Genomic DNA, 27,367 nt, shown 5'->3' with positions numbered 1-27,367 from the left:
GGATAAGGACAGACTATTAAAAGCAGCCAGAGAGAGAAATAAGATCACATACAAAGGAAAGCCCAACAGGCTAACATCAGACTTCTCAGCAGAAACCTTACAGGCAAGAAAGGAGTGGCATGATGCATTTAATGCAATGAAGCAGAAGGGTCTGGAACCAAGATTACTTTATCCAGCAAGATTATCATTTAAATTTGAAGGCGGGATTAAACAATTTCCAGATAAGCATCATCTGTGGTTCAGACCACAAAGGTATGAAACTTGTTGGAGAGAATTTACCTCCAACAATCTCTACAGTCTATTTTGGAGGGCCTGCTATAGATGGAAGTGTTCCTAAGGTTTAATAGCTGTCACCAGATTAAGAGCAAAATGTAACAGTGATGGTTAATTTTATGTGTCAAGTTGGCCAGGCCACAGTACCCAGGTATTTGATTAAAAGTTATTCTAGATATTTCTGTGAAGGTATTTTTTAGATGGGATTAACATTTTAAATCAGTAGATTGTGAGTAAAGCAGATCACCCTCCATATTTTGGGTGGGCTTCACCCAAGCAGTTGAAGGTCTCGATAGAAAAAGCCCGAGATTCCTCAGAGGAGAAGAAACCCTGCCATCGGACTGCTCTTGGACTCAAACTACAACTCCTCCCTAGGCTCCAGCCTGCCAGCCTAACCTGCAGATTTTGATTTGTCAAGCTTCAACAATCACATGAGCCAATTCCTTAAAATAAGTATCTCTAGATAGAGAGAAGTAGGGAGGGAGGTAGGCAGGTACATACATGTATACAGCAGTTCCATGCTTTTCCAGAGGGATCATTCCAAGATTCCCACTGGATGCCTAAAACAGCAGAGAATGGAACACTATCCAAGCCATATTTTTTTCCTAGACATATATGGCTATGACAAAGTTTAATTTATAAATCAGGCACGGTAAAAAAATCACTAATTTTAGTAATAAAATAGCAAAGTTATAACAATGTAGTGTAATAAAATTTGACTGTGGTCTCTCCTTTTCTCAAAACATCTTATTGTACTGTACTCACTGTTCTGATGATAATGTGAGATAATAAGATGCCTATGTGATGAAATGAAGTGACATAGGCACTATGACGTAGTGTTAGGCTACTACTGACCTGAAAAAACGTCAAGAAGACGATCATCTTCTTCGGGACTGTCAATGACTGTGGGTAACTGAAACCATGTATAAGGGGACGTACTGCACCTGTGCAGACATACACACATATCCTACTGGATCTGTTTCCCTGAGAACCTGACTAACACAGCAGGTGACAAGACCTGGATCTCAGGTATAAAACATTCATACCCCATGAGCTCAAGCAATGCTTTGGGACACTGCCCTAACAAACACTTCAGGAGTAGGAAAAAAACTTGTGCATGAAACGACTCATTTCCAAATGGCTGAAAATAAAAAAGCAAAAATCAAAACAAAAAAGCCAACAATTTAAACACTCAACAACGGGGGAACCTTTAGCAAATCATGACATACTGAACTGACTGAATGTCAACCAATCGATATTCACAATTATGTAAAATCATGGAAAATATTTGACAGTATAAGCTTTGGAGCACAACATAACTTACCCTTAATCCCAGCTTTTGGAATTGCTCTAACCAATCTGAGCTCTCTACAGAATCCTGTCCTTTCATCCATCAAGTGGAAGTGACTCCCACTAACCTCCCAGGGCAGCTCTAATAATTACGATAAAGTTAGCAAGTAGCTTGCCACGCCTGGCATATCACGGATGATCAATAATGTAGGTATCCATGTGAATGAGGACATAAGTAAAAATGAAAAACAAAAGCAGGCATAGTCTCATGAGAAAGAAAAAAAATCATACTAAAACATGAAGATGAAAAGCTGAGGGCTGGAGACATGCTGTCCCCCTTGACGAGACCAGGGGGTCTCAGCATCTTCACTTCACACTCTGGAAGTCGGCCATGATTAGGGTGGCACTGTTCACTGTAAAGCCTATATGAAGAGGTAACTAGCTTATCTGGCATGAAGATAAAACCAAGCACAGGAAATCTCACAAGAGCAGCATAACAGCAGCTGACCTGTGTCACCTTCCTCAACATACCAGGCCCAGTGCCAAAGGCCCCAGACACAGGAAGTAGCCCGTCAACTTGACAACTCCACAAAGCAGGTGCTGTTTCCCTCCCAGGTCTCTGATGAGGCCTGAAGCTCAGCAGGTGGAGTAACTTAGCCCACTTTGGCCAGCCTAAGCCACGTAGCAAGTAAATGAGAACCCAGCTTGTCTTGATTCCAAGATCCAAGCTCTTAACTATCCTTTCCTGCTTTGTGCCTTCCTGTGCATCCAGCCCCTCCCGCAGGTATAAACCTACTGCATGCCCAGTGCTAAAGCAGCAGGCACAGTGAATGAGCGCGGTTCACACCCTTATCGATAAACAGAGAAGTTACCAGCCCACAACTATTCTCTAGTATAACCCTGCCTTTCTCCTGAGCTCCCCTGGGTAGTGGAAAGTTAGAGATGTGAGGAAAACCCAAACAACGGAAACAAACGATGTATGTATAAAGCAAGAATTTCAAGGCATGCTTCTTGACACCAACTTTGGGGGAAGTGCCTTCAAATACACTACCCTTCCCCAGATCAGGAGAAGAGCAAGTGCACACTCCTTCCTCCTAAATGGAGATCTGAAAAATGAATGGGGCCCTAAGCACAAAAAAACTTGCGGCCTTATTTCACCCAATAGTGCAGAAAGAGAGAGCAATGAGTTAATGAATGTACCACCCCCTCTGCTAAAAGTGCCAGTGCAACGTACTCCTCAGGGGACTCCGAGTGGCCCGCACACTTCCTGCCCGACATGTGCCTGTACACATCGTCCTCGTTTTCGTCCACGTCCTTGTCATCGACGCTTTTCACATCGAGCTTCTGGTACCCAAACTCCCCGTTCAGAGACACAGAATCAATTTTCCATGAGTTGCTGCTCTGACTTCCGTTGGAATTTGGCCCAAAGGGGCTTTCAAAGACTGACATGACATTGACCGAGGAGCGGTCAGAGTTCTCCTCCGAGCTCTCCCCTGCCCCAGGAATCTTTGAAAACCTCCCCAGAGTTCTGCTCATCTTCCTCGTCATCAGATGAGATGTTGGTCACCTTCTTTTTTTTCGTCCGCTCCTTTTTACATCTGGCATCTGGCAAAAGAAAGGATAAGACATAAGAAAAAGTAGGCAAGATAAAGACAGGATCAAACCATTTTTGCCTCTAGATTGTGGAAAGTCCTCTGTTATTCTACTGAAAAAATTAATTTAAGGTAAATTCATATTTTTTTGTAATCTTTGAGGTGGAACAAAATGGATGTTCTGATTTACACAAATACGATTTAAATAAAATACATTAAAATTGTTCCTTCTAAGCAATACTTCTAAAACTTTGATTCAAAGGATGCTACCATTACAGAAATGATTTTCATTGTTCACTTTGAAAATACTCTCATGGCTGGCAGATGAGACCAAGAAAACCAGTTTGAGGGTGGAAATCAATTGTTCAATGGCTACAATTCCTCCTATTTCTACCCAATGCCCCTGACAATGGGACCTTCCTGCTCCTCCCTCACAGATGCTGTCTATTTCTCTACCCCCTTGAATGTGAGCTGGCTTAGTGTTCTGCTTTTACCAACAGAACGTGGCAGACATAATGCAGCGTGACAGTTCTACAGCCTAGGCATCGAGACGTGTTGTGCCCTCTTGGAATGCTACCCTGCAACTACCATGGAAGGAAGCTAGCCTAGTTTATTGAGGATGAGAGGCCATATACAGCCACCCCAGCCAACAGTGAACACTAATTCCAGAGACTTGAGTGGGGCCATCACAGACCTTCCAGCTTGGCCACCAGCTCAATGCAGCCCCAGAAGGGAGCCAAGTGAAACCAACAGAAGAACCATCCTGCCAACTCATTAAAAAATATTGAATTGCAGTTGTTTTAAGCCACTACCTTCTGGAGCTCTTTGTTACACAGCAAAGGCTAACTAAAACTGAAATCAAGATTGCTGTGGTAACCAGAACTTAGATGAGCCAGTTTATTCACCCATGTTAATCATCAAATATGGGTGTGAGATACTGTGAGCTGATTCAAAAGACTCCATTCCATCTAAACCAAGGTGTGATGTGGTGATGCTCCCCAAGTATCACACCCTGAGGCAATGTTCCCAAACAAAGCAGAGTCCCCAGAATGGATGGAAAGAACACATCTTTGGGTATACAAGTTTCAGGGTCTCTGCCATGCAAAGTCCACAACAGTCCTCAGTCTTAGGTCGTTCTCATGGGGTCTCTGCTGGAGAAGAAGGCAAGACAGATAAAGCCAGTATATACCAAACACTGCATGAGATTCTGCATTTTCACCATCAATAATTCCAGAGAGATGACCATGATTACTGCCTTGCTCAAGGGACTTGAGAATACTAGGACTAAGAACTTAGCCCCAAATTTCCAATTTTGCTGCAAGAACATTCTGGGTGTCCCCGAAGGCTCATGGGTATTATAAACTTCTCTCAAAATTAATCTTAGTGGAATCAACTTTCTCTTGCCTCCTGGTGGCCTAGAGTCAAAGCTGCTCAACTGCTCCCTTCCCTGTAGCCTCCATTGAAATGTCATCCCTTAACAGCATGCATTTCCCATAGCTCCCTACGCTTGGCTTCCATCCCATTTGCCAGAAGGATAACAAATTATTTGTATAATTTGTCATTAAATGTCTACCCCCACCCATCCCAAAGGAAACTGTAGGCTAAATGCTAGTAATTGTCTTACTCAGCATGCAATAAATGAACAACAGAAGAATGGATGGGAATAAATGAAGAGCAGCCTCACCTGGCTTCATGTGACTACCCCACCCCGACCTTCACTTTGTTCATTTGAGCTGTTTGCTCTCCTACCTTATCATCACCACATTTCTGGAAGGCTCTCAGGTCCCTTCCAAACAAATTAAAGGCAAGACGAATAAACACAAACATGACCTGGACAGACAGGTGCATCAGATTTCATTCCCCTCGGCACTTTCAGATGCGAGTCGTGCCCACCTCGCCCCAGTCTGTCATCTTTTCACCCAACCCCCTCTGCTCTGCCTCGCACACCCCTTCTCACTTACCGGCAGTCACATGCTTGGACACAACAGGCAGAGGGTCGGTCTCCTGCTCAGGTCTGATGAGGCTAGAGACTGCAGAGGAGGCCGTGATCTCCCTAAAAAGGCTGCTCATTCCTTGCGTGGATTCCTTCAGCAAGGAGGTCACATTCTGCGTTGACTCTTTCAGGAGGTCTGAGACAGTAGGAGCAAACTTACTCTGACCATTTAAGTCCTTGTTGTCAATGTTAATCGCAAAGAGTATAGAGTTCAAACCTGCCAGGAAAAGAGGAAAGTCTGGAGTGTCTGCTGTTGAAAACCCAGTTGTGACCCCAACACGATAAACAAGCTGCAGTTGGTACAGTACACGCTGATCTTAAATGTTAATAAAGACCTCCTGCAAAATCGGGGTCAGAAGACACCAGCCACCACAGATGTTGAATCTTTCCAAATTCTCTCCCTTTCTGTCAGGAAGACAAATGCAAATAAGTCAACCAAGGGGAGGATAAGTCGTAAGTTTGGGAGTCAGACTGCCTGGGGTGAATCCCAGCACTGCCACTTACTAGCTATGAGGCCTTGGTCAAGCCATTCATAACCTCCCTGAGCTTTCGTTTCCTTACCTGTGAAATGGAGACAACGATATCTCTTTCACAGGGTAACTATTAAGGATCATCACCCACAAAAAACACTCGGCTCAGAGGCAATCAAAAACTGTGTGCCAATATCATTATTACTATCATTATTATTACTTTACATAAAAACTTGAACTGGTATCCCATAGCCCACAGAAGGAATCATGGTCACCCCCTGACTTTTCCTCTTCAGTGGACAAAACTAACATAACTTTCAATGTTTGGGACTTGGCAAAAACTTTCAGGAGAACAAAAAAAGAGGAGGCAACAAAGGATTTGGAAAAAAGAAGCAGGTTACCCACTTGTGTCGGGTTCATCCTTTGATAAGGCAATTTAACAATTCACCAGCTGACATCAGTCCAGGGTCTCCACATTGGCAAATTACGTACATGACTCCGTATCACACGGCCCCATTACAGGGACTGCTATGCTACCGGATCCCCACCTTCCCCGTGCACAGGAGGAAAGTAAAGGTAACAAAGGTGATGGGTCTGCACCAGCCAGTAAGGGATAAAGCCAGGCTTCAAAGGCAGGTCTCCCACCTCCAATTCCCCAGATCTTTATGTTACACTTGCAAAGCCACAGCCCAAACCCCCTCGATCCCATGCTCTCCCTGCCAGACTATCAATTCTAGAGAAATGGACTCAATGCTCAGTATGCTAAAGGAAGGACAGTGGCAAGTGACTCATGAAGTTGGTCAGGGATGGGGAAAACCACAGCATCCCTTGGAGTTATAAATTCACTCCCAGGCAGCCTCTGCTCACCAAGCCTCACAGGGCCCATCACCCCTTGCCTTGGCCAGGCTTACCAGCTGCCATGGTAGGAAGCATGCTAGATCTTTCTTCATCCATCACAAAAGACCAGTCTTCCTAAAAAGTGCTGCAAATTGAAAGAGAAAGGGAAAAAGCTCTGAATAGTGGTTCTCTGCATCCATTAGCCAGACAATCCCATTAGATGGCTCCCTGGAAAATGCATGCCTGGTCATCCCAGAGTGGGTATATGAGGTGGCTGCTGGACTGAAGCTTCCTTTATAAACAAAGGGTTGAACACATATCCTACGACTTCCTCACTGGTCCCCTGAGATCTCTAGGGTCCCCCGAGCTTCAGAGTGCTGAAATAGGCATGAGATGTAAACATGATAGTTCTGAAGCAGCAAAGGAGAAGGGGACAAACAGAGGGGTGACTTGCACTCAAGCAGTGTCTCCATGAGATGGAAAGACCCCTCACTGGGCTAACACAAGGAGAGACAATTTCAGAACGAAATTAGAGTTCCATGGCTCCATCAGCCAGGGCACCAGTATGTAACATCTGCTTGGGCTGCAGACCCAAAAGTCCAAGTCATCCCTCACAAGGCCTGTGAAGCTAAAAAGAACCCCACAAATCCAAATGGCAGTGTGTATGTGTGAGGTGGGTGGGGGTGCTCAGAGAGGCCTACAGGGTCTGTCCAAGGTCATCTGGCAATAAATGGTACAGCCGGGGCTCAAAGCACGTCTCCCAGTGCAATTCCCCAGCTCTCTTTCCAACCCCCTGCTAAGTAATTCAAGCAAATACCCTCAACCCCTGACTTCCTTCGCTGCCAGGCCCGAGAACTCTAAGTTAATGGAGTGAAAGCTCAGTTTCACTAAAGCACCGTCAGGGATGAGTGACCTGCAACTCAGCAGCAACTGGACACGTTAGCTGCTCTGGTGACTGAATACAACTAACAAAAAGAGAACAGAGATGCGTCACTTTCAATAGTCACCCAGCAGAATATCAGTGGAAGCCCAAACTACACTTTGCAACCATACCTCTGATTTCCAAAATTGTAATTCTTTAAAAATCTGAGCCAGTTTTCATGTATGTCAATTAATCTGGTTTTCCCACACTGAGTTGGGTAAGTGGCTAGTGATTCAGGTAAGATCAAGTGTGATCCTTAACAGCTGGATTCACTTCAATTGTTCATAGTTAAAGGCTGCCTTGAGAGTGAGTGTACAACTTTGAACTACTTGCAAATGATCTGCTGGGAAGAGCTTCAAGAAAATTTATTGTTAAGAAACGTGAGTATGTTCTCCATAACTAAAGCTGGTTAATGCTTACACACAGACGTTCACAGCCTCCCGCCTCAGACCCCAAGCAGCACACAAGTACAGCCAGTGCCAGTCATCCTGGCCCCCATCCGTCCCATTTCAGACCCACAATCTGGGCACACAACTGGACGAGGAGCCACAGGCAACATCCGCGGGAGAACTTCGAGGGTATTTGTAAGAGCCTTAGTGTGCCCTTCCAGAATGCCTAATGAGTGACTGGTACCATTCCTGGATGACCACAAGCAGCAGAAGAAACACAAGAGGAGACTTGAGCAGGAAACACACAGCAACATATGACATCACAGGAATGCACCATGGCACTAATGAAGCACCAGATTACTTAATTATATGAAATTTCAAAGTTGAGGATCTGGGCACTGCTGATGCGGAAGTTACTCAAGGGACCAGGACAGGGTCGAGTACTGTCCCTCTGGTGACACAAAATGACATGTCTTGTCCACCATTCTCAGAAGGAAAATAACAGAGACAGAGACAAAGACAGAGATATCATAAACATCATGAATACAGGAAAAAAGAGAATAGTCAGGCATTTCTGACGGGAATGTGGCCGGCCGCACTATGGTTGATGCATATTCAGTGCTTCAGCCACATCGCTGGGGGCAGCCATACTCCCCAAAGCTGAGCGTGCCTTTGGCCATGTGACTTGCTGCCAATGAAATGTGAGTGAAAGTGAAGTAACCCTGCAGGCAAAAGCTTAAAAAGTCAGCGCTTTGTTCAACCACATTCCCTATTCCTGCCTTGGCAATTGTGAAAGCATTTACAGAAACTGAGCCTCCAGTCAGCCTGGGTCCTTGAGATGAGAAACCCCTACACAGCCATGACAGACTTGCAGCAGGGAGAGGAAATGCATGTGGCTATCTCAGCCACTGGGAGTTTCGTGATGTTTGTTATAGCAGCGTGGCCTGCCCTATACTAAGTGACAGAGTGAACTTTTTGTTTATGAGCAAGAAAAAAAGAAAACATAATAGAATTCATTCTTCTGAAATGACAAATGACTTCTCTCCCCAACATAAAACTTCTATATTTTTTTCAGTCAGTTTGGGATGGAGTAACTTCAAAAATCCAGAAGTTGTAAAGAACCCAGCACACATGGAAAGACCAAATATGAAACCGAGTCCTAAATAAACCCCACATCTAAAGAGAAAGAAGCTCTGAATCTGAAAGAAGCCCAAACTAAAAGCTCACTGTGTCCTAAGACAGCCAACTTCTGCACACCTGTGGCTTTACCAGTAACAGCGTCAAGCATGCTCGCTACACACAGGAGCCATGCTGAACCCTTTACAGGCAGTTCCAGTTACCCTCCCAGCAAATGCCTCATAGCACAGCTGAACGACTGGGGCTCTTGAAGGGGAACCCACTTGCCCCACAGGGAGGGACTAGGATGCAAACCTAGGCAGGCTGACTGCAGGTTGCACGACTCTAACCCCTTGGCTACACGCCCTCCCAGCCCCACATTGGGTACCTGAGCCTGCCGCGGTCGGGCAGGAGCATGTGCAGGTAGCGCTCCAGCGATTGTTTGTTGAGGGCGCAGCGCAGCCAGGCCCAGCCACGGCCCACGTCGGAGGTGATGTGGCGCAGGGAGCAGAAGCGCTGCAATTCGTGCTTGTTGAGGACCTCCTTCACGTAGAACCAGAACACCGGCTCTGCGGAGACAGTGGACAGGCTGTGGCTCACCAACAGAGACGGACAACGCACTGGGGTAATGGTCTCTGGGCAGTTTTGAGGATTTTTTTTTTCTTTAGTTTTGAGGATTTTAAGAGTTACTTCCTTAACACAGAAAAGGAAGACACCAGAGAGTATGCCAAACATAACAATGACCCCCCAATCTACTATCTAGGGATGACCACTGTCCCTAGAAAATGAAAATACATTGTCAAGTATTCCTTCCAGTCTTTTCTCCTGTACTTTTCTGTTTTATACAAAACTGACATCTGCAATAGGCTGAATCATGGCCCCCAAATATAATCACATCCTAATCCCTGGAACCTGTGAATGTTAACTTACATGGCAAAAGGGACTTTGTGGAGGTGATTAAATTGAGGGTCTTGAGAAAGGGAGGTTATGCTGGGTAGTCACTGTGGACCCACTGTAATCTCCAGTCTTTAAAAGAGGGAGGCAGAGGGGGATCTGAGGTATAAGAGGACAAGGCAACACGGCCGAGGAGGCCAAGAGGGGGATGATGGGGCCACAGCCAAGGAATCCCAGAAGCCACCAGAAGTCAGAGGAGGCAAGAAGAGATTCTGCTCTAGGGCTTCCAGAAAGAAGCAGCCCTGCCATCATTGTCGTAACTTTAGCCTAGCGTGACTGACTGTGGACTTCTGCCCTCCCTAACTGTGAGAAAATTAGTTCACGTGGCTTTAGGCCTCGAAGCGTGTGGTTTGTTAGACAGTCATCAGAATTTCATATGCCATCATAGTGAGTGTGTGTGTGTGATGTACATATATATATATATATATATACACATACATATATATATAGTTTTGTATCCTGGTTTATTTCTTATCTAGATCATAAACATTTTTCCTGTAATATTCAAAGACCTTTGAAAACATGATTTTTGATGGTTTTCCAGTTAAATATAATTTATTTCTCTACTGCTGGGAACATGATATATTGCCAGTTTTCACTATATACTGCTTTGAACATCTGTATATAACTAATTGTTCTCATTCCTAGCTCCCCAGGAGAGACTGCCATAGATCTGAGAATAGGAAGAGACTTAAGGCTTTAGGGAAAGCTAAGTAAGTTTGTCTTTATCCACAGAACAGTCATTCTATCTTCTCACATCCCACCTGTTGATTCACACACATTTCTTAGTCATAATTCTTGTGCATATCTAATTTTGTGATCAATTTTCTTTACTTAACATTGGCTCATCAACACTTTTTCATGCTATTTTTCATGTTATTTTTCATAATAATAACACCAAAAGCAACAGCCACTACTATTTATTGAGCATTAACTACATACCAGCCATTGCACTGAACACTTTACACCTGACCCCAGTTCTCACAACCCCCAAGGCTGTCTCCATCTCAAAGGCAAAGTCCGAGGCCTAGACAAGTGAAGTGACTCGTGCAGTGATGCACAGTCAGCAAGTGGCCCAGCAGAAGAGGCTGGAGACAGCTGACTGCAAACTGCTACCTCACGCTGCCCTCCCACACACAAGGGAAGGAAGGCTCTGCTTCCTTTGAAATTATCATGTTCACAACTGCTTACTACCCCAAGAGAGAATATGCTGAGTCTCTGCGGCCAGATGGGGACTCTAATCCAGGAGCTAAACAGGCTCATAGACCCCTCTGAAAATATGAAAAGATCTTTGGTCTTCCTTCCAGAAGGATACAAATACACACATCTCCACAAACCAAACACCAGCTCAACAAAAGCTCATGCTGATATTTCAGTTCAGTTATATCAGCAGAGACTGCATTCTTCCTAGGAGCCACGATCTGGGCAAGGGTGTGGGCTGCCAAGGAGGGACAAGAAGGACACGTCCCTAACAAGCATCCCATCTAGCAGACAGGATGACAGGTGGGGGAGGTCAGGCAAGGAATGACCCTGGGCAGGTCACTCAACCATGCTAAGCTTCAATTCCTCCTCCTTAAAATAAGCCCCCAAGTAAAGAAACACCTGGGTTTGGAGGTCCATGGAGAACAGGAGGTGAAATACTGAGCACAAGGCCCAGCCCATGACGACCAACCACCATGTGTTTAATAATTACTTTCTTATACGAGAGCATTTGTGTCATTTCCTCTTTTCCCATTTCTGTTAACAGCATCTAAATGTATATGCATATGAGCATACACACCTGCAGGTCAAGCCAACCTCTAGGATCATTTCAAATAAACATCTCAAGAGGGACTGGAAACACCACCAACAGGGCAGTTCACACAGGACTGCCATCTCTGTCAGTCCCCAAATGACACACTAATCCCCTCCCCAAACCCATAAGATCAGCACACACCGTACAAGAGTGTTACTGCCTTGGTTCCACTGGAAGCCTCTCTCAGAAACCAGGGCGGGGGACCTGGGTTATTCAATACCTTGTTCTGAAACACATCAACCAGTGTGTAAATCCATCTGTAACTCCATCACAACCCAAATCAAGTGACTCCCACCTGCATCCTGCCTTTCCTGAGGACTGCAGTGACCTCCCTCTGACCTTGAACACACATGAAACACTTAGAGGTGTGTTTTCACCTTTCAATTTTGCAAGTTGCCTACTGCTACAGAATCCTTCTAAAGCTTGCCAGAGCGATGCTGACGATGATAAGGATGATCCCAGGGGGGCTCCGCTTCCACTGCCAGAATTAATGTGGCCAATTTAAAGTGCAGCTCACCTGCCACTTAACACTTGCAGTGTCCATACTTTAATTTGGAAATACATACCAATCTCTCACTGCTTTGAAACAAGAGGCTAATTCCAAAAGTGGGCAAGGGCTTCTTCTTCTCTGGACTCCTGAAAGGCATCTGCCAACAAGAACAAGATCCAGGAAGGGAGTGTTGAAGCGAGCTACCGGGAGTCACTTGTTAATAGAGGGTGACCGATAGACAGCACAGGGCCTTTGGTAAGGTTCCTAACAGGCTCAACTTTAATCGAGGTCAATAATGCAAGAATTCATACATTGGAGGCCAAAGAGGACAAAAACTCGGGCTCAAAGATCAGTTTAGGCATTGTGTGACCTTGGGTAACTTATTTTGCCCTTCATTTTCCTCATCTGTAAAATGCTGTCTGGTATAAAGGGAAAAACAGGAAAATAGAGCTTACATGGAAAGTGCTTAGTGCCAAGGACGCCAGTAGGCAAGCAGCATCCCGCCCGTCTTCGGGAACCAAAGGGGAACCATGCTCCTTGGGAAACTGCCTTCAGCACTATCAATCTCTCCTTCCCACGGGGATGGGCAGGCAGGCAACTCAGGCTGGGCAATGACCTGGCCACAGCAGGGTGTGCGCCATGCCTGGCCTCCCTCATACCCACCCTCATCCTGGCCCTTGTTTGATATTTTGTGCATCATGACTTTTATGTTTTAATTTTGATTTTTTTAATACTGCATGAAAATATTATTCATCTTGAAAGCTGAGTTTTTGGTGCTCCCATCAATTCTGAGGCTGAAGTGAGTACCTCACTGGCCTCATCCTAGTCCCAGCCCAGGACTACTTGGTCTTCCGTGCAACCTCTACCTGAACCACTAGGACACAGGCCTTGTCTCCTTCAAGAATGGAAGTCAGCAAGCAATGAACAGAGGGCCACATTTGGCCCACCACCTGTTTTGTTAATAAAGTTTTTTTGGAACACAGTCACAGCCATCTGTTTACATACTGTCTTTGGCTGCTTTTCTGTTAAGAAGGTAGAGCTGGGAAGTTACTACGGAGATGCTACCCCACAAAGCCTAAAATCCTATCTGATCCTTAAGGAAGAAGTTTTCTGACCACTATTTTAGAAATAGGAGCTCCAATAATCATAATCATGTAGAGTGAGCCTACCTGGGAAAGATGCCAACCCAGACAGAAGGGGGGCTGAGAGAGATGTGGGGGATGCTGAGCCCCTCGATCCAACTCAACCCCTAGTTTTCTTACTTGAGTCAACATGTGCCCCTTTTTGCTGAAGTCTAAATGGCTTGCTGTCACTTGCAACCAGAAGAACCCTAATGCAGGAAGATAGGGTGTATTTTTCAATCATTCACAAGCATTTATAGAGGACCGATAACATGCCAGGCACTGAGCAATGCCTGCATGCACTGAAGAGGTAGATGCATCCCAAAAAATAAACAAGAAAAGCTCTGCTCAACAAGAAACAGAAAACCCAAACACAAGGAGCTACACTCCTAAAAAACAAAGAAGGTTTATTCGTCTCATCTACTTAGTCTGGAAGTAGAAAGCTAGTTCAAATGCTCTGTCATGGGTAGAACCCCAATACTCACCTGCACCTCACTGTCTCAGAGGACCATCACCCACTCTGGCATCACATTCACAGTCGGAGCAGAAAGAAAGAGGACAAGATAAAGCCAGCATTATCACCCCTTTTCTCCACAAGGCTAAGTAATCCTGAAAAACCACAGGGAGCAGAGAAAGAATGTCAAGACTAGTTTAACCACTCATGATCCAGTACCTCGAGAAGAGCATCCCACAACCCCAAGCAAAAGCAGGATTCTACTAAGCCAAAGAAGAAAAGGGGAGTGCCTTGAAGTCGGAAATGAACAGAATCAGCCCGACATGGTACCAGCCATTCCAGGAGCAGACAGAAAACCACATGCTTCCATATTCCAGCCTGAGACCTGGGTGGGCATGGTCACTCCCAAAGCCCAGCTGCATTCCAATCTGGATGAGCCTGACTACAGGGCATGAACGGCTTAGCAAAGCAGTTTCCAATAGGCGCTGTAGCTGGGACGTGTGCCAGCCCCCAACCAGCAACAAGACTGCCTCCTGGACAAGAACACAGAACTCGGGTGTAAATATGAACCATACACCACGAAGACTTGTACAAAGTATGTACGCTTTTTTTTTTCTCTATTTTAAATTGTGGTAAAATACACATAATAAAATTTACCACTTTAGAACAAAACAGCAGCAGAAGCACAGAACCCAAGAATGGACTAACAGTTACCAAAGGGAAAGGGACTGGGGAGGACGGGTGGGAAGGGGGGGATAAGGGTGGGAAAAAAAGAAAGAGGGCCTTATGATTAACATGTATAGTGTGTGTGGGGGGCACGGGGAGGGCTGTACAACACAGAGAAGACAAGTAGTGATTTTACAGCATCTTACTACACAGATGGACAGTCACTGTGAACGGGGATGTGGGGGGGACTTGGTGAAGGGGGGAGCCTATTAAACATAATGTCCTTCATGTAATTGTAGATTAATGATACCAAAATTTCAAAAAATTTTAAAGTTTTAAAAATTTACCACTTTAACCATTTTTAAGTGTACACAGTACAATGTACACGAAGTACATTCCCAATGTTGAGCAACTGTCACCACATCCACCTCCAGATGTAACAAAAACGCCCCCATTCTCCCCTCCCCAAGCCCCTAGTAACCTCTAGTCTACTTTCTGTCTCTAGGATCTATTCTGTGCACTTCATGAAGGGAATCACACAGTAGGGACCTTTTATATCTGGCTGCTTTCACTTAGCATAACGTTTTCAAGGTTCATCCATGTTAGAGGCATCCAGACCCTAACATGCAGGGACAGTTCTGTGCTCCTTAATAAAAAGCCTCTGGCTCCAGTCCACAGCCACTCCAGCTGTCAAGAACCCTCCCCAGAACCCTGCAGATGTCTCCAGAATCTAGTGACTCACAGCTTAACAGCCTGCCCAAGGGGCTGGCACTCTGGCTGCTGGCTCCCTCCCTAAGGCAAGCAGTGGCCTACCAGCTGTTAGACATTTATATCACCAGCCTGGACAGAACCCAGCATTTTCTTTGCACTTTCCACAAACATACCTTCCAAGATCTCTCTAACCAGAACTAGCTGATTTGCAAGTTCATGAATACAACAGAGAACTACAAAGGCGGAACTGAAACCCTACAGAGATGGGTGAGGAAGTGGACTTCCCCTCACAAACCAAAGGATGGGCCCAGGGTTCTCCTGTCACATGCAGCTTCCTCCAAAATTAACTTTCTACAGAAATGAAGTTGTACCCAAAGTGACTCAATGAACCAAATATAAATTCTGCTTTGAGTTAAATACAATCAACCGTTTTCAAAAAGCCCCACGGAGGATCGTGGAGGTTGGTTTCTCTAATTTCAGTTGGAGGTGTATATACATTAAGAACACCTGCTTTCAACTGACTGTGAAGCTGTACAGACAGCAGAGGGTGGGGTTTGGCTTCCTGGGAAAACCAGCAGCACCTCCTGAAGTCTGGGTCCTCAAGTCATCATTTTGAATTTAGACTTTTGGTGGCAAGGCATCTTTCAATACAGTGAAGCTACAAGGACACGTGAGAATCGATGCAGTCCTCGGCCACAGAGAGAGAGACAGTCAAGGAAACAAAACAGGTAGTGAGTGCGACATGTGTGTTTGCTGAAAGACAGACTCAGAACTACAGGTGGGACACTGATGGGAGGGCACAGTCCAGCTGACCTGGGTGGGGCGCTCTTGAATTACTTTTTGAGAGAAATCTGCAACTGCAAGAAAGAATCGATCAAAACCACTTCACACCCATTTGAATGGTTATTATCCAAAATAATAATAATATTAACACATGTTGGCAAGGATGTGGAGAAATTGGAGCTCTTCTGCACTGCTGGTAGGAATGCAAAATGAAACAGCCGGTGTGGAAACCAGCTTCTTAGTCTGGTACTTTGCTATAGCCACCCAGAGAGACTAAGACAGCCAGTAGCTTTATTAGTCTTCCTTCTCCCTCCAGCAAATGCAAAATGACTCATTTTTCCACACTACAACCTATATAGACTATTAGGGCTTCCAATGGCTACAAAATGCACCAATTCCAAGCCAAACCTAGGCAGAGCTCTCAGCCACTTTCAATTCATTTTTGATTAATTTTAAAATTAATCTTTGCTTCTGCAACATCTTTCTACATTTAGATATGTAACCGCACTAGAGGAAGTAAGGATTTAATAATATGGATAATGGCTGAACCACTGTGTTGTGCATTTGAAATCAACATAAGATTGTATATTAGCGATACTTCAATAAAAAAAATTTAACCTTTGCACTTTTCCTCAAGAATGAATCACTTCCTCTGTAGCATGCTCAAGTAATGCTGGTAATAAGACACCTCAGGAATCAGGAAATACTGTCCTGTGATCGTCAACAGAACAAAAAGGCATCCTACAGTATGGGAGAATATATTTGTAAATGACATATCTGACAAGGGGTTAACATCCAAAATAAATAAAGAACTCACACCTCAACACCCAAAAAGCAAATAACCCGATTGAAAAATGGGCAGAGAATATGAAGAGACAGTTCTCCAAAGGAGAAATTCAGATGGCCAGCAGACACATGAAAAGATGCTCCACATCACTAATCCTCAGGGAAATGCAAATTAAAACCACAATGAGATATCACCTCACACCAGTAAGGATGGCCAGCATCAAAAAAACTACTAAAAACAACAAATGCTGGCGAGGATGTGGAGAAAGGCGAACCCTCCTTCACTGCTGGTGGAATGTAAGCTAGTTCAACCATTGTGGAAAGCAGTATGGAGGTTCCTCAAAAAACTCAAAATAGAAATACCATTTGACCCGGGAATCCCTCTCCTTGGAATTTACCCAAAGAATATAACTTATCAGATTCAAAAAGACATATGTACCCCTATGTTCACTGCAGCACTTTTTACAATAGCCAAGATATGGAAGCAACCTAAGTGTCCATCAGTAGATGAATGGATAAAGAAGAAGTGGTACATATACACAATGGAATACTATTCAGCCATAAGAAAGAAACAAATCCTACCATTTGCAACAACGTGGATGGAGCTGGAGGATATTATGGTCCGTGAAATAAGCCAAGCGGAGAAACACAACTGCCAAATGATTTCCCTTATTTGTGGAGTATAACAATGAAGCAAAACTGAAGGAACAAAATGGCAGCAGACTCAAAGACTCGACTCCAAGAATGAACTAGTGGTTACCAAAGGGGAGGAGTGTGGGAGGGCAGGTGGGGAGAGAGGGAGAAGGGGATTGAGGGGTATTATGTTTAGTACACATGGTGTGGGGGATCGTGGGCAAAACAGTGTAGCACAGAGAAGGCACATAGTGAATCTGTGGCATCTTACTATACTGATGGACAGTGACTGCACTGGGGTATGGGTGGGGACTTGATAATATGGGTAAATGTAGTAACCACATTGTTTTTTCATGTGATACCTTCATAAGAATGTGTATCCATAATACCTTAATAAAAAATAAAATAAATAAATAAAAAAGAAATACAGTCCTGTGCACATTGAATAATGCCCTTCCTTCCAAACAAAATGTATTCACTGAACATATTTTTATTGGAGAACTTAACTATTTCCAGTTACTATGCTAGGGGCTGGGCATCAAGAGGAAGAAAATCAGACACAGTGCCCTGCATTCCCAAAGCTTCTCATCTAGTGGAGCACATAGACAACAGACAACTGAATATGGTGGGACACTATGATTAAGTGGGATCCCCTATCCTTTGTTCGCTAAGACAGGGGATGGCAATCTTTTTCATTAAGAGCCAAAGAGTAAATAAAATGAAGTAAATAATCATTTTTTACTTTATGGACCGGATCATCTCAGTCACAATTCTGCCTGGAAGCAGCACAGACACTAAGTAGATGAATGCTTGTGGCTGTGTTCCAATAAAATTTCATTAGAAAAATGGTAGCAGGACATAGTTTGCTGACCTCTGCTCTGAGTGATCATAACTTACTTGATATTTGCTGCATAATTTACACATTAATTCAAATTGGGAGACGAAGATCTTTCAGGGAACCATCTTTCTGGAAATAATATGCCATTATGAATAGGAGTAAGAGATTCTGCATCACAACCATGGAGACCTGAGTAGAAATCCCAGCTCTGCCACGTATTAGCCCTGGAACATTGAGGAAGTTATTGCCTTTTCTTGAGCCTTCTCTTCATCTGTAAAATGAGGGAACTCTCATTCACTACTCATAGTCATTTCAGGAATCAAAAACAGAATAATGAACACAAAGGGCCTAACAAATCCCCTGGGCCACAGGAGCTGCTGGATATGAATCACTAACAAACGCTAAGAAAGTCAGGCCTGTGGTCAGCCAATTAATCAAATAGGGCATAAAATACCCAGGTCGCCACTGTGGAAAGCAGTATGGAGGTTCCTCAAAATGCTTAAAATAGAAATACCATTCAACCCAGGAATTCCACTTCTAGGAACTTACCCTAAGAATGCAGCAGCACAGTTTGAAAAAGACAGATGCACCCCTATGTTTATTGCAGCACTAGTCACAATAGCCAAGAAATGGAAGCAACCTAAGTGTCCATCAGTAGATGAATGGATAAAGATGATGCGGTACATATACACAATGGAATATTATTCAGCCATAAGAAGACAAATCCTACCATTTGCAACAACATGGATGGAGCTAGAGGGTATTATGCTCAGTGAAATATGACAGGTGGAGAGAGACATCAGCTCAAATGACTTCACAAGCATTCCCAGCAACTGCCTGTGTGTCTCCTACCTTTGCCAGAACATCTGCATCTCCTCCCAGTCAAAATGATTTCAAGTACCAAATGATTTCACTCATACGTGGAGTATAAGAACAAAGAAAAAAACTGAAGGAACAAAACAGCAGCAGAATCACAGAACCCAAGAATGGACTAACAGTTACCAAAGGGAAAGGGACTGGGGAGGATGGTTGGGAAGTGAGGGATAAGGGGAGGGGAAAAAGGAAGGGGACATTACAATTAGCATGTGTAGTCGGGGGCGGGCACAGGGAGGGCTGTACAACACAGAGAAGATGAGTAGGGATTCTGTAGCATCTTACTACGCTGATGGACAGTGACTGTAATGGGGTTTGCCGGGGGGGACTTGGTGAAGCAGGGAGCCTAGTAAACATAATGTTCTTCATGTAGATTAATGATACCAAAATAAAATAAAATAAAATGAAGTGCTACAGGCTTTGCTCATGACTGGTTAAGTGTCACAAAAGAACAAGGGCCTCAAAGTACAGAGAAGGGAACTGGCCCTGTGGAGTGGGTGCAGCAAGAGGGTGGGGAACATAGTCAGTCTCCAGGATGTTCCCCCTCTCCTCTCCTCCCCTCCCCTCCCCTCCCCTCCCCTCCCCGCCCAGGAATGTTCCTCCAGCCTCTCCAGGGCCGCACAGCATGACATCAGCTCAAATGACTTCACAAAAGCATTCCCAGCAACTGCCTGTGTGTTTCCTACCTTTGCCAGAACATCTGCATCTCCTCCCAGTCAAAATTATAAGCTTATGCAATTATGTTGGCCTTTCCTGGGTCATGAAGGTCAAGAGCAATTTTTAGGACTTTTACAACAGATGCATTTTCCTGCTTCAAACAAATTCTGCATGGGCATCAATTTAATAGCTATATAACTTTCCATCCTACTGATGCACTCCATTTTCTAACCATCTCCCAATTGTTGGGCATATACATTTCTGAGTATTCATCATTATAAATTACCCTGAAAATAACTTTAGGCAGAAAGATATTTCAAGTAATTTCCTCAGACTATATTACTAGACAGAGAATTAGGGGAAGCTGGAAATGCTTCCAACAATAGTCACTTAATGGGTGGTCTGCACATCACCCAGATTTACTCACTGCACCACTTGGCTAAGGAGGCAGTTATAGAAGCTGTTCATCTCTGGCCACCTTTTTGGTCTTAACACTAAATGGTTTTAGAAGCAACATATTAGCTACTGTCGGAATCCGAGGCAATCTCCTTTCTCCCTCCAAAGCGCATCTGGCACTGCACGGAAAAAGAAGCCGCTGAGATCAGCTGCTGGGATGGGACACTCAAATGTCACAAGGCCTTCAGGGTCACAGAGGACAAAGGGCCAGAAACTCTTGGTGCCGAGTCAAGGCTCCCCATGCCCTGGGTGTCAACCCAGGATGTAAGACAGTGAACACCCCAGTCTTCCAGCTGCCACTTAAAGGAAGCCTTTACTTCCCACTTGCATGGAAGGGAGCCTTGTGGGAAAATTCTAAGAGGAAAACAGAACCACACAGCCTTCTGCAGATTATCTAGGAATCATCTGCAGGAAGCGTCCTCTATCTGTCAGCAGCTGACTGTCTAGAACACTGCTCCTAATAGGCGATCATTAAATCTTTGAGATCTGTGATGATGGGTCCCTCTTGACAGGGCCCCGAAGTTGTTATGACTGGCTATAAAATTATGACAGCATCAATCAAACTTCAAACAAGTCATCTGGTAGTGGGGCACAATTTGCCCAGGATGGGTACAAACAAAAGCAAACTATTCTTCTTTAAAATTGTGACAAAATAAAGATAACATAAAATTTACCATTTTTACCATTTTTAGTTATACAATTCAATTCACAATGTTGTGCAACCACCGCCCCTATCCACTACTCCCTGATAAAGGTATAGAATCTCCACTGGGAGTAGCAGGCTTGCAAGATTCCAGAACTTATTATTATTTTCTTATATGCAAATTGTATCTCAAAGCTGATTTTTTTAAGGCATGTATACAACACTTTCACAATCCCAATTCAACTAAAGTAATAACAATAGCAGCTCTGGACTATTTACTTTTATTTATTTACGTTCAACTGCTACACTTAAAGTGGTTTAACTTGCCTATTTATCTTCTTGTTAGATTTTCCATCTCTGGAGAAAAGAAGAAACTACTAATGTGAGCTCCATATTTACTGTGAACCAGGTGCCAGCCAGGCCCTTTTCATACTTTAACAAATGCAATTCCCTTAACAGCCCTATGGAGATCAGTGACCCGGTTTCAGGGAAGAGAGATGCTCAGAGAGGCTAACAGGGCTGCCCCAGCACACACAGCGGTGAAGAGCTGAAGGTGGCATTCAACCCCAGCTATATCTAAGCCTGTGTCCTTCTGGCACACCAGGACACCTCAAGGCTCAGGCAGATGCTAAATTCTCTGGGCTCGCTTCAATACTTAACACACACCTCTGTTCAAGTATTTCTCTCCTTATATTGGTGGGTACATGCATACAGTTGTGAGTTGCCCCTTCCAAAATGTGAGCAACGAAGAATTCCCAAGGTTGCATGGCAGTTCTGCTACTTATTAACTATAACACTTTGAGCAAGTCACTGGGCCTTCCTGAGCGTCAGCTTCTTCATCTGTAAGATGCAAATAACTGCAGGAACTATCTCAGAGGGTGGCTGGAAGGATGAACTGTAAAGCTCTTAGCAGAGCCTAGGATACGATGAATGTGCAATAAGCAATGCATGTTTGTATACAATGTGAATAAAAGCATAACATTACAGGTCTATTTATTTATACATGCCAGAGGGATTACACAATTAATGATTCTCATGAGTTCAGATGGCGAGTGCACAAAATGTTTTCTTGAGATTTTTAGTTGTGGAAATGAATAAATAATTCTTAGGAGAGAACCATCTTCTCATTGGTATCCCATCAGTAGCCTGATCTTCATATCAATGTGTTTTGGGTGGGTAATTTTTATATAGTAAACAGAGTGTTTATATATAAAACAGAGTATTTTATAGAGAATACAAAGTTCTATGGGTCAAATGCTTCGGGAACACAGCCCCAAGTGGGGCATAATTGTGAATCTTAAATAAATAGCTTCCAGGTTCTAAAAAAAAGCGACGCATGTCTGGTACATTCAGGCAAGAAAACTGATGCCAGCCTTGTGTCAAAGCTCGCTTCCATGCCCACGAAAAGCCAGGCTTCACAAAAAGCTTCAGCCAATCAGAGCAGACCCCACGTTGGAGGAGCCATATGATCCTGGCCATGGCCTCACTCCTCCTCGTCCCTCTTCTCATGCTCAAGGGGCCCTAACTCCGACCACAACCTCAGCACCTGTAAGAGTTGCGCTAAAACACAACTGCTTGGAAATAAAACTTTGAAGCCCTCTGCAATGCCCTTCTCAAAGGAACGTCACTGCAGACAGGGTCCTCCAGAGGGCTTTAGAAAGTCAGGACACAGAAGTTCCTCTGTCCCTACTTCTCATTGCCTTCCCTGCCGTATCATTTCCTGGGGAAAACTATTAGCCTCACTGCTCTCAGATCCAAAGTGGGAGTAAGTGTGTGTATACAGAAGCACAGAAGTGACTTCTAAATTAACTATGTGCCACTATCGCTGGACCTCAAAGCCAAATGTGCACTTTGTCCTCTTACCTGTTTCACTGCGTCCAGCAGTCGCTCCAGCAGAAATTGTCTTTTCACGTCATTGTTCTGTGATCCTAAAATGCAACAAGACTTGATTAGCTCTGTTTGACATTAGCTTTCTGTTAAGACTTTCTGCCACATAGTATATTGCACTCCCCAAAAAGCAACAGCCTCCCTCTGAAAAAAAGCCAGTGACAAGGACTCTTCCCCAGACTCGAAGAATGTGCCTGGAATGGTCTAACTCAGAGTTTTGCAACCTTGGTGCTACTGACATTCCAGCCAGATAATTTTCTGAGGTAGAGGCCCCTGTGAAGTGCAGGAAGTGGAGCAGCCTCCCTGGCCTCTAACCACTATTTGCCATCAGCACACGTGCACATCCTCTAGTTGTGGCAATAGAAATGTCTCCAGATACTGCCAAATGTCCTCTAGGAGACACAACTACCCCCAGAAGAGAACCAATAGGCTGACTTAAAATGCAGGCTTCCTAGTATGGCAGGCAGCCTGGCTGACTTCACCATCATCTCCAGCATGTTTGCCCACACCACCTTCCATAACACAAGCTGAAAGCCCCAATTACTCCTCTTCTCAGCCTCTCTGCTGAGACTGACCTTAAGGAGTTCTGGCTAATGAGAAGTAAGCAGAAGTACTTAATGAAACTGGGAGGGTTCCAGGAAAATTATACCAGCCTGATAAAAGAACAGATGTTAATGTCTTCATTCCTCTTCCATCCTTCATGCCTCAATCATAAACATACTGGGTGGAGCAGAGGCAGCATCTTGTTACAGGAAGCAACAAGCCTGGAGGTCCCGGCCAAGAGAATCAAAGACACCAGCCCTGCTGTCATTTCGCTGCTGAGCCAAAGCTAGAAATCTCCTACCTTTCACACAACAAATAATCCCATTTGTTCAAACCACTGTATATTGGGCTGTTATTTACAGCCAAAAGCATTTCCAACTGATAACATGTGTTTTAGGGTTTCTGGACCCAATATCAACATGAGGGGCAGGCAGGCAAGAGGGAGGTGCTCCCATACACACACCTCACTACCAAGCGATTCTCAGACACCAGCCAGGGTGGGTGTCTGAGACTTCAACTCAATTCTGACACTATCTACCCGGAGACAGTATCAGGTTCCACAGGCTGAAGGCTCAGTCCTACAAAGCCTGCAAGCCATGCCCTACTTCAGACACCGGTCCCAAGCCCCAGGCTGCTACCAATGCTTCTGACCAATAGCCACAGATCGCAGGTTCCAACGGCCTCCTCCTTGGGTTTGAGTAATTTGCTAGAGTGGCTCACAGACGATATGGAAACACTTACTTACATTTACCAGTTTACTGAAGGATGTGATAAAGGATACAGACCAACAGCCAGAAAAAGAGAATACACAGGGTGAGGTTGCAAACAAAGGAGCTTCATCCTCATGGAGCTTGCAGCCCAGCTCAGAAGGGTTCTGGTTCCCCAAGCGTGGAAGCTCTCAGGAAAAGAACCAAAAGCTGTCCTCCTGGTTTTTATGAAGGCTTCATTACATAACCGTGATTGACTAAGTCATTGGCCACTTGACTCTCCTCGCCCTGCAGGTCCAGGGGTGGGCCTGAGAGTTCCAACCCTCTAATCTCATGGTTGGTCCTCCTGGCAACCAGCCCCCCACCTCTGGTGCTTTCCCAGAGCCCTTAGGTGGGGTGAAAAGTTACCTTCATTAATAACCAGAAACCCACTTCTTCTTTATGGCTCTGAACCATTTTCAAGAACTGTGGATGAAGACCAAATATAGCTGAGAAATATATTCTGGCCATCTGAATGATCATGGGTCATTAATCATACCACAGAACGGCATATACCAAACTTCCATTTAAGAGGGCCTAGGGCAGGGTCACTTCAAAACACCAAGCAAACCACTGTCTGAGCCCATCTGAGACTCCGCAAGAGGCCCAGGACTCCAATCAACAGCGACATACTATGATGCACCAGACAGAGAATACAATTTGAAGAGATTCAAATTCAGAGTTACAAGAGCACATGCTCCTTACCACAAGCCTTGTTTTGCCACCAAGCCACTGCTCTCTCGGGCAATTCAACATGGGCTTCACCCGGAAGTACCACCAGGGCATCAGCTCAGAGATGGTCAGTGACTCACTCATTCAAGTTATGCCAAGGCCACTGGGTTGGTAACAACTGTGACTGTGCATTGAGCACTGCCTGCATGCCAGGCACTAAGCTGAGTATTGCGCACACACTACAATCTGCGATTTCCACACACACCGTATAAGCCAGGTATTAGGATCCCCAAACTGCACATGGAAACTGAAGCTCAGACCTCTCTGTAAATGCAAGCAATGGTGTGCATTGACCCATTCAGTATTTACTTCACTTCTACCCTGTGCCAGGCAACATTCAAAGTGCTGGGGACATAGTAGTTAAATGATATAAAAGAGCCATCTTCTCATGGAAAGAAAATTCTATTAGGAAGAAACAAACAGTACCTAAGTAAACTAATAAATGAGATGATATTATAGTCCTGTCTCTAAATAAAAGCCTCTGCCATGCTCTCCTACCTTGTTCGCAAAGCTCATTCTTCGGCTCCGTGAACAAGAACCCCGACATCATTTTTGGGGGCTCATCCAGGATAACTTCGGAGGTGAGTATCGGCATCCAAGCCTGCTTTTTCTTTCACTGTCCTTACACAAGAAAGCCGTCTATGGCACTCAAAATCGGGCACTCATCAGCCACTTAAATGGGACTAACCCGGCTGCCAATCTCAAAGTCTCGAGTGACAGGCTCCCCTGTGTCTCCCTCAGTGGATCCCCCGTCTCCCTTGGGAGCGGGGAATGTCACCTGAGTGGAGGCCAGGATTCCCCTTCAGAGGCATCTCCTTGGATGCGAGGGACTGAGGAAGGCTGTGGGCAACTGCGAGGGTCTAGGCTGAGGCTGCACTTCTGCGGCTTCTCGGAGGCCCACATGTCTAGAATCAAACCCTGACTGCCCGACTGGGTATCCATGAGGAGTGTCTCTCTCTGTCTCTGTCTCCGTCTCCGACTTCCAGCCTGCTTCTTCAGGCCATCCTGGCCTCTGGGTGAGGCAGAGGCGCTCTTTACTTTCTTTACATGCTCTGTGTGTGCTTCTAACTTCATCAATTTCACAGAACCCAATGCTCACCACTGCAATGTAGGAGATCTATGCTTCACTCTTATTCTTGACTAAATGCTGTACTTTTTAGCTCATAAAAATGTGTCTGGGCACCTGTTAGCCACTTCAAGGATGATTAGCATCAGCTACCATTGTTAAGTATCAAGTGAAAAGTTTCCCGGTGTCTGCCGCTCCTTGATCTCCCACCTCTGGGCAGGAAAGGAAGAAAAATGGTCAAAAGTCCCAAGAACTACTACCAATATAAAACCGGTTTTCTAAATCCTTTTATTTGAAATCTATTCTACTTATTGGGTTCATCATTATCCTCAAAAATTGGGAGGTTTTTGCCAAAATATATAAAGAGCTCACACACCACAACAAACAAAAAGCAAATAAGCCAATTAAAAAATGGGCAGAGGAGCTGAATAGACCCTTCTCCGAAGAAGAAATTCAGATGGTCAACAGACACATGAAAAGATGCTTCACATCACTAATCACCAGGGAAATGCAAATTAAAATCACACTGAGATATCGCCTCAGACCAGTAAGGATCACCACCATCCAAAACACAACAACAAATGTTGACAAGGTTGTGAAGAAAGGGGAACCCTCCTACACTGCTGGTGGGAGTGTAAATTAGTTCAACCATGTGGAAAGCAATATGGAGGTTCCTCAAAAAACTCAAAATAGAAATACCATTTGACCCAGGAATTCCGCTCCTAGGAAGTTACCCTAAGAATGCAGCAGCCCAGTTTGAAAAAGGCATATGCACCCCTATGTTTATTGCCACACTATTTAAAATAGCCAAAAAATGGAAGCAACCTAAGTGTCCATCAGTAGATGAATGGATAAAGAAGATGTGGTACATATACACAATGGAATATTATTCAGCCATAAGAGGAAAACAAATCCTACCATTTGCAACAACATGGATGGGGCTAGAGGGTATTATGCTCAGTGAAATAAGCCAGGCGGAGAAAGACAACTATCAAATGATTTCACTCATCTGTGGAGTATAAGAACAAAGAAAAAACTGAAGGAACAAAACAGCAGCAGACTCACAGAACCCAAGAGTAGACTAACAGTTACCAAAGGGAAAGGGACTGGGGAGGATGGCTGTGAAGGGAGGGACAAGGGGGATAAGGGGCATTATGATTAGCACACATAATGTAGGGGGGGCACAGGGAAGGCTGTACAACACAGAGAAGACAAGTAGTGATTCTATAGCATCTTACTATGCTGATGGACAGTGACTGTAATGGGGTATGTGAGGGGGGACTTGGTGATAGGGGGAGTCTAGTAAGCATAATGTTCCTCATGTAATTGTAGATTAATGATACCAAAATAAAATTTTTTTTTTAATTGGGAGTTTTTTTAAACTGGACTCCCTTAGATGAAAATTTATCTTCTGCGATACAGCCTGGCTTTAAATAACTGGTGCTAGAATTGTAATTGCATTTCATTTCCAGCCCCCTGGACTCACACAGTCCCTATCAGTACAGAGCCTTCATCGGCCCAGTTCATCTGCGGCCATCTAAACCTTAACCCAGTTATATAAACTGCTCACCCTTAGAGTGTATTCTTGAAAACTGAGATGCTTTTAATAAAATAAGCTAAAAAGAAAGAAGGCAATTGGATATTAGTAACT

General features: G+C 44.5%; 1 protein-coding gene across 1 annotated transcript in view; it reads right to left on the bottom strand.

Annotated features, from left to right (window-relative positions):
• Nucleotides 1-27,367, bottom strand: part of LOC130679401 (sorting nexin-29-like) — a 53,716-nt gene that overhangs the window by 8,348 nt on the left and 18,001 nt on the right. Inside the window, 5 exon segments of the mRNA XM_057488018.1 lie at nt 2,798-3,079; nt 3,081-3,168; nt 5,117-5,365; nt 6,530-6,600; nt 9,271-9,451. Coding sequence (XP_057344001.1) covers nt 2,798-3,079; nt 3,081-3,168; nt 5,117-5,365; nt 6,530-6,600; nt 9,271-9,451 — 871 coding nt within the window.

This window comes from Manis pentadactyla, chromosome 10, assembly GCF_030020395.1.
Source record: "Manis pentadactyla isolate mManPen7 chromosome 10, mManPen7.hap1, whole genome shotgun sequence".
NCBI lineage: Eukaryota > Metazoa > Chordata > Mammalia > Pholidota > Manidae > Manis > Manis pentadactyla.
The sequence above is the reverse complement of the archived record's forward strand: the minus strand, read 5'-3'. Positions and strand labels throughout refer to the sequence as shown.